This window comes from Mastomys coucha, unplaced genomic scaffold (assembly GCF_008632895.1).
Source record: "Mastomys coucha isolate ucsf_1 unplaced genomic scaffold, UCSF_Mcou_1 pScaffold16, whole genome shotgun sequence".
Lineage (NCBI taxonomy): Eukaryota > Metazoa > Chordata > Mammalia > Rodentia > Muridae > Mastomys > Mastomys coucha.
Window position 1 is genome coordinate 47,126,938 of NW_022196898.1, and position 9,978 is coordinate 47,136,915.

Here is a 9,978-nt window from a genome sequence, read left to right on the forward strand (position 1 = left end):
TCACAAAAGAACACACATGGTATGCACTCTCTGATAAGTGGTTATTAGCTCAGAAGATCGGAATACACGAAGTACAATCCACAAACCACAAGAAACTCAAGAATAAGGAACACCAAAATGTGGACACTTCATCCCTTCTTAAAAGGGGGACCAAAATATTCATGGAAGGAGTTGCAGAGACTAACTATTGAGCATAGACTGAAGGAAGGACAATCCAGCCTGATATAGCTGTCTCCCGAGAGGCTCAGATAGTACCCGACTAATACAGAAGTAGAGGCTCACAGCCATCCATTAAACTGAGTACAGAGTCCCCAATGAAGGAGTTAGAGAAAGGACCCAAGGAGCTGAAGGGTTTGCAGCCCCTTAGGACAAACAACAATATGAACTAACTAGTACCCTCAGCTCCCAGGGACTAAACCACCAACCAAAGAGTACACATAGTGGGAATGATGGCTCTGGCAGCATATGTAGAGTGGAGGATGGCCAACTCGGCATCAGTGGGAGGAGAGGCCCTTGGCCCTGTGAAGGTTCTGTGCCCCAGTGTAGGGGAATGCCAGGGCCAGTAAGCAGGAGAGGTTGGGGTGGCAAGCAGGGGGAGGAAGGAGCGATCAGGGATTTGTTCTTGTCGTGTTTTGTTTTTTGGGTTTTTTTGGAGGGGAAACTGGGAAAAGAGATATTGTATGACATGTAAATAAAGAAAATATCTAACAAATATATATATATATATATATATATATATATATATATATATATATATATATATATCAGAAAAAGAAAAAAGAGATGGGCCTGCTGAGGTTGCTCAGCAGGGCAGGGCCCTCCAAGCCTGACAACCAGAGTACAGCCTCTGAGACCACGTGGAAGGAGAACATTGACTCCCACAAGTTGTTTTCTGACAATAAGCATACTGTGGCATGTGTGCACATACACATACGCAATAAGTAAGTAAATATATGTAAACAAAGAAATTCTGAGATGATGCAGAAAATGAGGCGATGAGCCTTTAAAAACTCTTTCTCTGGGCTAGAGAGATGGCTCAGCGGTTAAGAGCACTGACTGCTCTTCCGAAGGTCCTGAGTTCAAATCCCAGCAACCACATGGTGGCTCACAGCCATCCATAATGATATCTGATGCTCTCTTCTGGTATGTCTGAAGACAGCTACAGTGTACTTACATATAATAATGAATAAATCTTTGGGCCGGAGCAAGTGCAGCCAGAGCAAGCTCGACCGGAGTGAGCAGAGGTCCTGAATTCAATTCCCAGCAACCACATGATGGCTTACAACCATCTGTCCAGCTACAGTGTACTCATATACATAAAATAAATAAAATAAATCTTTAAAAAAAGAAAAGTAAAACTCTTTTGCTATGACAAAGTCCCTGAGAGGAGTCAACTTAACAGAGAAAAGGTTTATTTCTGCATAGGTTTCAGAGTTTCAGCACAAGACTAGTTGACTCCATTGCTTCAGATCTAGAGTGAGGCAGGAGGTCATAGCAAAAACACATGGTGGGAAAAGCTGCTTTTTTGCATGGTGAAAAAAAGAGATATAGGGAGGAGGCAGGCTAGGGTCTCCAAATTCCCTTCCAGGGCCACACCCCAGTGACCTAATTTGTTTCTAGCAGGCCCAACTCCTGAGTGGTTCCACATCTCTCAGCAACACCACAGACTGGGAGCAAGCCTTTAGCACATGGTCTCTGGGAAACATTTAAAGTACAAAGTGACTAGGAAGAAAAGAGTAATGTAGACAGTAGAATAAGTGGCCTGGGACTTCAGACGGGGGTTTCAGCTTCCAGGGGAGTCTTCCTGTTGTCTGAGGGTGGGGGCACCGCCCCAGGCAGTATGCTTTTTTAGAGCAGGTTTTAAAACTCTCTTCCAGTGAGCCCAGAGTCCTGGAATTTTCCAGGATCCGGAAAGCCACTGCCCCAGCTTCAGTCTACCACTTGGCGTGAGCTGCCATACCTTCTCTCTTTCTGGAGTATCTATAGGGCATAGTGCTATATTAAACAAACTCCGCCACAAGGCAGTCTAAGGCATGGAATCTCCTGCCTTCTGGTCCCTTGAAACTGGGAGCTGGCAGAGAGGAGAACGAATGGGGGCTGTCAACAGACAAGCAAGTATGTACCCCACAAAGAGCAGAAAGTTGTCTGTGTATTTTAAGGACAGAGTGAGGTCGGTGTCATGGATGCCATCTAAGTGAACACTGATTAAATGCAGAGGAGGCATAAAGGAGAGCAGTAGCTGGGACCTGCTGTGTGCAGTGATCACACGCACATTCATTATGGTGTTGCCCCGCAATGAATGAGGTGAGCAGCCCTAGAAGAGGACTGGTCAGAAGCCACAGTTTCACTCCACATATAATGAGTGTTCGTATCTAATAAGTAATTACTGGGAGGGAGAGTCATGTCCAGTAAGCAGTCAGTAAGAGGGAACCAGTCCTTTGCGACAGGAAAGACAGCTTCAAGCCCCTTCCCCAGCCTGCCGAGTAAAGGTGGCAGCTCTGAAAACCCACAGGCACAGCCAAGCAAGGCAGGGGAAGCAGTATCCACACAGACAATGATCATTCATCTGGACACTAATGCTGCCGGAGGGGTGGGATAGAGCCCAAGGAACCTTCAGGCAGTAAGGATTGAAGTGAAAGAAAACCCGCTCCGTCACCAAAGAAGAAGATCAGAGGCATTATTATGTGACAGAAGTTATAACAATCAAAACTATGAAAGACTTTGTTTTATGTTGTGTCTGAGAAAGCTCAGCCGGGGTGAGAGGGAATAAAAGGGAAGGAGAGAGAGTGGGAGTATTTATATGGATATCATTATGTCGGATATAAATTTTGAAAGGGCAACCCTAAATTATTTGAAGTGAAAGGCGGACTATGGGGAGAGAGGTTGGAAACGTGAAGAGAATAAGCCCCAGAAGTGAGTGGAATCAAAGACAGGCTGAATGAAGTAAAGTGTGAACTCCGCAGATGAGAAGCAAAGGCCAGGATAAATTACAGGAGGTGAAAGCAGCAGGAGGAGGGACCAGAAACAAACAAACCAAAGGCAGATGCAGGCACCACGTGGAGCAGCGGGGCCAGGTGAAAAAAATTAAAAGGGTTTAATCCTCTTATAAAAAAAAAATCAAAACCCTGAAGATTTGTAAGAAAAGAGTCAAGGATCCGACAAGAAGCGAGTCGCACACAGTGTCATTATGAAAACTAAATGTGTTTTTTGTTTAGTGGGTGGCTTTGGGAATCTGGAACCATTTTGACATGTGGAAATATTCATTTTGATGTACTTAAAGTGTATTGATTATGGTAATTGTTTTTTCTGTGTTAGTTGCCGTCCATTGTGATTTCCGATGGGCTACTGTAATTGCTTTTTAACCTGCTCTGTTGGCTAATTTGGTCTGGAGGAGTCAAGGTGACCTCTGCATATGGGTCTCACTATAATTACCAAGTAAGAGTAGCAAAGACCAGTCAAAGAGAAATTGACAAGAGTGGGCCCTGTGCTTATGTACCCTAGAGAGGAGCCCCAGCAGCCCTGTCCTGATCAGAGGGTACAGAGTAACCATGCCTATTTACTGCTCACAGAGCTCCCACTGGCCTGCTTGGGGCTTAGCCCTCCTGGGCCCTCTGCAGCTTTCCAGCACCACCTTGCTGACCTCAGACGGTCAGAAGAGGAAGCACTTCTGGGTCCACAGCCACACCTTCACCCTTTCGCTAGATGTTCTGTTTTCCTTCTGTCAGACTTCCCAGAATTCCTACAAAATATTTATATGTGGGGGTTATCCATCAGTTTCACATATGTTTTGTACCCAAATCAAGATTGCCAGTGGGTCTGTGGCTGTGTCAGGGGTTGAACATTAGTATTTCTGTTTTGCAGGGTGAGTTGACCATTAAAATGAAGATGCTGTTATTTGAGAAAGTCAATGTGCCTCCCATCAACCCATCTATGCCTTTCTCTTACTGTTCTGTCCCTCATTGTATCAAAAGTTAGTGTTTGTCATATCAATTGTTTCCATGTATTGAAACACTTGGTAACCCTAGAAACCAGCCAGGTGGATGGCACCTTCATTATCAAAGTTTGCAAACGAAATGAAGGCTTGGGAAGAGGGAGGGACTCTAGATGGGAACTAACTGCCTCTTCCAAATTCAGCTTCCTTGATCAGAAGCTGTAGCTGTGCTGTCAAATCTAGCCCCACAGCCAAGCAGTAAACATTGAAGCCACCTGTCTGCAGACACAAGCACACTTCCCGAGTTCCTCTCTGGATCCCACGCGTTGAACTGCATATGTGGAAGTGCCATCACCATAAATGGATTCTCTTACATTCTGAGTGTTTTTTTTCCATGTCCTCATTTCTTAAAAAATTATAGATAAAATTCAAGTCTGCTTTGTTCCTTTTCTCAAATCATTTCCCTCTCATCTCAAAAAGCAGGTATATATTGAGTTTAAAAAGGTGGCTTGGGTGTGTCCTAATTTTCTTTATTTCTCTCATTATCTTTATGATCATTATTTTTGTCCATCTTTCAGTCCTGGAGGTTCAACCCGGGGCCTTCATCAATGTTTCCAGAATCATCCCACCTGTGTGCATCCTAAAAACATGTAGCACCTGAACATAACTTTCTTAATTTATATAAATGTCAGTGTGCAGTTTGCTTTCTTCACTCTACATTGTGTTTAAGAAGCACCTGCAGTGTACTGTGAGATTGTCATTTGAGTTCTCCACAGCATGTTAACTGTCCTCCAATTACAAATACTTGAAAATGAAGAAGCATATTGCAGAAAGATCTTGAATCACGCCTTGTTTGATGGGGAGGAAAACCTCTGTCTGGAAGAGCTGTCTGCTATCTCTGATTTGAAGAATGGGTGGGGTGTCTTTCAAGTGTGAGCCACAGCTCGGAGGTAAAGGCGTCTGGTCTAGGCTGGAGTAGTCTGCCGACTGGGTGAGGGCTGAGGAGTGGCTTTTAGTCACAATTATGCACAGAACGTGTGCTATTGAAGATGCCGTGTGGCTCCCTCCTGGCAAGATCCTGTCCCGCTGGTGTTGATGGCTCTACTCTTTCGAGATGGGAGAAACGGAACCAGAGCAGACAAACATGCCTTCAACCCACAGATAAAGATTGGGCCTCTGTGTTCTCTCTGTAGTTGGTGAACATTTGTTGAACACCAACAGTGAAGTAGGCACAGGAAATGCAGCTGCTTGCAATATCATTTCCAGCTAAGGAGCCTCGTTGAGTTTCTCCATCTGTGTTTTATTAAAGGTCCACACACGTTCCTGTCGGGGAAGATCAAGTCCAGCACATGGAACTAGTTCAGGATCTAGCTCGAAGTTTCAACCGAAAGTATGGGGAGTTCTTCCCATTGCCCAAGTCCATTCTCAGTAAGTAGCATCCAGATTATCATGGTACTTGGGTGCATGCTGAGGAGCAGGCTGGAGACCTGGAGCTTCGCTGGCACTGAATGTGGCTTTCTCACTGACAGGCTGCAGGATTCCTAACTGGAATCTTTATTGTTTGAGGACATGCAGGACTAGGAGATGACACTGGAATCTAGAAGACATTTAAAAAAAAAATGTGAGGACTGGAGAGATGGCTCAGCGGTTAAGAGCACTGACTGCTTGCTCTTCCAGAGGTCATGAGTTCAATTCCCAGCAACCACATGGTGGCTCACAACCATCTGTAATGGGACCTGATGCCCTTTTCTCACATGTAGGTAGGTGTACATGCAGATAGAGCACTCATATACATAAAATAAATAAATCTTTGACATTTGTGAAAATGTGGGAGAAACTTTTCAAAAATCATAATTTTAATTTCTAAGATATTTATCAATAGATTATATGTATAAAATAACATTGATCAAACAGATTACACATAGTTTTACACACAAACTATGGCTCAGCAAGGTTGTGTCCAAGTCATGTGTCTAGATGATAACAGAGCTGAGCCCTGTCAGCTTCTGATGCCAGAGCTGATGCCCCTCACCTTTCTCAACATCCACAAATGTCAGGAGAACAAGAACTGCTCCACCATAATCCACACAGAGTGAGAGAGAGCTGATGAGCCTCACACTGTCCTCTGAAAGACAGGAGAGATGTGCACAGTCCACCCACTGCATCTGAGACACCAGCCTCGGCGGTGCTAGGGCAACCTGTGCATTGAAGTCAGCCCCCTTCATGGCAATAAGTAGACTGTCAGTGTTCCGTGCTCTTTAGCCTACTTCAGCTTCATCTCTGATGGCCATAAACTAAGCAGTTACCAAGAACACTTCTTTATGAAGCAACACCCCCCTGTGTGTGTTTGTGTGTGTGTGTATGTGTGTGTGTGTACGTGCACACACATTTATCACTGTGTATATGTGTGTCTGCATAGAGACATGGAAGGATGACCACAGACGGTTAAAGTTGGAGCATTCCTACGGCAAGGCGGGAGGTGGAGACAGGAGAATGGCATAGTAGCAGGAAAAATAAGTCATCCTCTACCTTCAAAAACCAGTCCCCTAAGCCACTCTCTGGCCACAAACTTGTCATGGCACACGCATATTTGTGCATTTGGTTACACACAAAAAAAAATGTAAAAAATCAAGTGTGCACAGAGACAGAGAGATGGCTCAGAGGATAAAAGCACTTGCTTTGTAAGGCTTGTGACTTGGGCTGCATCTGTGGAACCCTCAAGCATGCATAGCATAAACAGTATAAGCAACATAGTTTCTTTTGTGTCAGTTATACACTAGATGGATCATCGCCGATTCATGCTATGGATGGCGCACTAGCAAGACCTGTTTCCCATGTCTTTACTTCTATAAATGTCTATACTTTGATAAATTGCACAAATTCTTCAAGATGAAGACATGCTGTTTATGCAGTCAGTATCTCTGGTGGGGTTGGTGTCTTCGAGGTCTAGACTGTAATGTTCTCGGTTACTTGCCTTGTTTTCTCTAGCGCCCATGAAGAAAGTGAAATCTCTTCGTGACCCTTCTGCCAAGATGTCAAAATCGGACCCTGACAAACTTGCCACTGTCCGAATAACAGACAGCCCAGAGGAGATCGTACAGAAATTCCGCAAGGCTATGACGGATTTCACGTCAGAGGTCACCTACGAGCCGGACAGCAGAGCTGGGGTCTCCAACTTGGTGGCGATCCACGCGGCCGTCTCTGGCCTCTCAGTGGAGGAGGTGGTGCGCAGTAGTGCAGGCATGGACACTGCGCACTATAAGCTGCTAGTGGCCGATGCTGTAATTGAGAAATTTGCTCCAATCAGGAGGGAGATTGAGAAACTGAAAATGGATAAGGACCACTTAAGAAAGGTTTTACTTGTGGGATCTGCAAAAGCCAAAGAATTGGCCTCTCCTGTCTTCCAGGAGGTGAAGAAGTTGGTGGGGATTCTGTAGCAAGGTCAGCCAGTCACCGCACTCTAGTCAAGGCAGCTTTCCTCCCACATATTTTTAGCCTGTCCATATTTAATTCAGTTTGATGATCAGCTGCATTTGATGAATGCTGTCAGTTGAGCAATGTTCCAATCCCATCAGCAAATTCTGTAATTGGAAGAACTGAGGCAGGCACAGCTCTTCCACTCCAGTTAAATGAGGCACATTTTTTGGTCTGAAATATTCCTGCAAACTTGAACAATAACTGAGCCGTGATGTGTGCTTGTTTGTGCAGTACTCACTGTAGCAGGTGCACTCTATCTGTCTTGTACATACAGGTCTTATGCTATAATCCTGAGTCCAGTAGGTATTTGCAGTTCGTAAAGAGAGGTTGATTCTCGCAGCTTATGTGTCACTATGATGATGTTTGTCCTGATGTATTTCAATGACTTAACTTGTGCCAGCAAGGTGGCTCAGGCTCAAGGCACCTGCTGCCAACCTTAATAGCCTGAGCTCAATCCACAGGGCTGCATGGTAGAAGGAGAAACTGACCGGCAGGTTGCCCTCGACCTCCACTTGTCTGCCATGGTATGAGTACACACACTCGCACACACACCCCCCTAAATAAAAATACAATAATCTACTTTTTTCCTAAGAACCACACACTGACTTATTTCAGCAAGTGTCTGTTCTTAACTTCAACAGTTCAGGAGATCTTCATCAGAGAGCATTGTATTGCTTCAGTCCCATCTATTTATTATTCAGGGCCTGTGTTCCTGGATGTATTCATAATAAGACTTCTATTTTTACATTCATCTAGTTTAGTCTCACCAAGCCTTCCCTCTGTGGAACATGTAGGAACCAAGTGGCAGAACATAGAATTAGCTTGTACAGTGTTACTAAGTAAGTAAGAAGCAAGTTCAAGAGTGAAGCCCCAGCTCCCCATTACCAAGACTGATGCTTTTTACAAATTCTCCCAAAGCTCTGAGGGCCAAAGCTTTGGACATCTACCAGTATCCAGTTTGGATACTGAAAAGATAAAGCCTGAAATACTGATTTTTGTTTATGTGAACTCAGCTAATGGTTGTGTATTTTAAATCTGGATCTAGCTAGCTTTAGTCACAATTACCTTTCAAAACTCCAAAAATGGGTCCCAAGGCCTCACTTCTAGATTCCTGCTAGAGATGCCTGCTTGTCCCTGCCACGCTCCAGCGGGAGTGCAGACTAAAGCCTCGGCCTGCCTCAGTCTCTGTGAACTAACAGAGGATAGCTCTGCACTTCCACCTTCACAGCTGAAAACAGAAATGGTGGGCCTGGCTTACACACCAAGGCCTATATCAAAATCGATATTGCAGGGCCAGCAAGATGGCTCAGCAGAGAAGCCCTCTTGCCGCCAACCAAGCCTGACCATGTGAGTTCTATCCCTGAGATCCACATAATAAAAGGGGAAAACCATCTCCTCAGAGTTGTACTATGACTTACATACACACACACACACACACACACACCCCACAATGAAATGCACACACCTACCCACACACAAAATAAATTAATGTTTACTTTTGTGTTTTAAGATTGATTTCACAACACCTCAATTGTCATCTAGATAATTGTAACTAGGAGGCACTGTTTCACAGAGTCCAGATTAAAACACCAACTAGGTTCAAGAAGAAGGCACATTTTACTTTGGGGGAGGGGGGCATGTTGCTTTCTTAACTCATTTATTTATTAGTGTGTGTGTGTATGTGTGGGTAGGTAAGATCACGCCAAGGTCTATACATCTGTCAAGGTTGGAAGATGATCAGTAGGATCCAGTTCTCTCCTTCCAACATGTAGGTTCTGGGAATCAAGCTCATGTCATAAGGCTTGGCATCACACATACTTTCCCTTTGGGCCAGTAAGTTTTATCTTTTGCATCTTAGTGGTAGATGTCTGTAGTCCAAGGGCATCACTGAGTGTATTTCTTATAAAAATCTTTTTTATTTTATCTTTGTTTGCGTTTGTGTGTGTGTGTGTGTGTGTATGTGTGTGTCTGCATGCGTGTGTGTGCGCTGGCATGTATGCCACAGAACATGTGTGATATCAGAGGACAGTGCAGGAGCTGGCTTTCTTCCACCATGTGGGTTCCAGGGTTCAAACTCAGGCTGTCCGGCTTAGCAACAGGCACCCCTGCCTACTGAGGCAACCGACCAGCACCTTTTCACTTTCCTTTTAAAAAAACCTATTAGGAATACTGGGAATTGTATCTGCCAAGCCAATTGCCCGTTTATCTCTGTGGGCTCTACCCCCTAGCAATACTTCTGTCTAGTAAGAACTAAAGGCAACAGGAAAAGACTCCCCAAAAAAGAAAAAGAAAGTGAGAAAGAGAAACAAAAACATTAGAGCAGGATAACTTCTAAGGAGCAGGGTTAGTACATCTGTTATATAAGACTCTTACTGCATAAAATATAAATTTGCTATAATAATTAAGATTCTTGTTCAATGTATTAAAGTTCCCCAGGGAAACAAACCCAATAGGACACATAGAAACAGAAGAGAGTGAGCTGGAGAGCTGGCTCAGGGGTTAAGAGCACTGACTGTTCTTCCAAAGGTCCTGAGTTCAATTCCCAGCAACCACATGGTGGCTCACAACCA

General features: G+C 44.4%; 1 protein-coding gene across 2 annotated transcripts in view; it reads left to right on the forward strand.

Moving 5' to 3' along the window:
• The window catches only part of Wars2 (tryptophanyl tRNA synthetase 2, mitochondrial), a 76,484-nt gene extending 67,685 nt beyond the window's left edge, over positions 1–8,799 (forward strand). The window contains exons 5-6 of one of the 2 annotated variants that reach the window (XM_031374963.1): positions 5,241–5,359; positions 6,920–8,799. In XM_031374963.1, the coding sequence (XP_031230823.1) occupies positions 5,241–5,359; positions 6,920–7,368 (568 nt within the window). In that variant the 3' untranslated portion in view covers positions 7,369–8,799. Of the gene's footprint in view, positions 1–5,240; positions 5,360–5,460; positions 5,560–6,919 lie in introns of those variants that run through there. The other variant, XM_031374964.1, reaches the window with a different exon arrangement.
• The last annotated feature ends 1,179 nt before the right edge of the window (positions 8,800–9,978 follow it).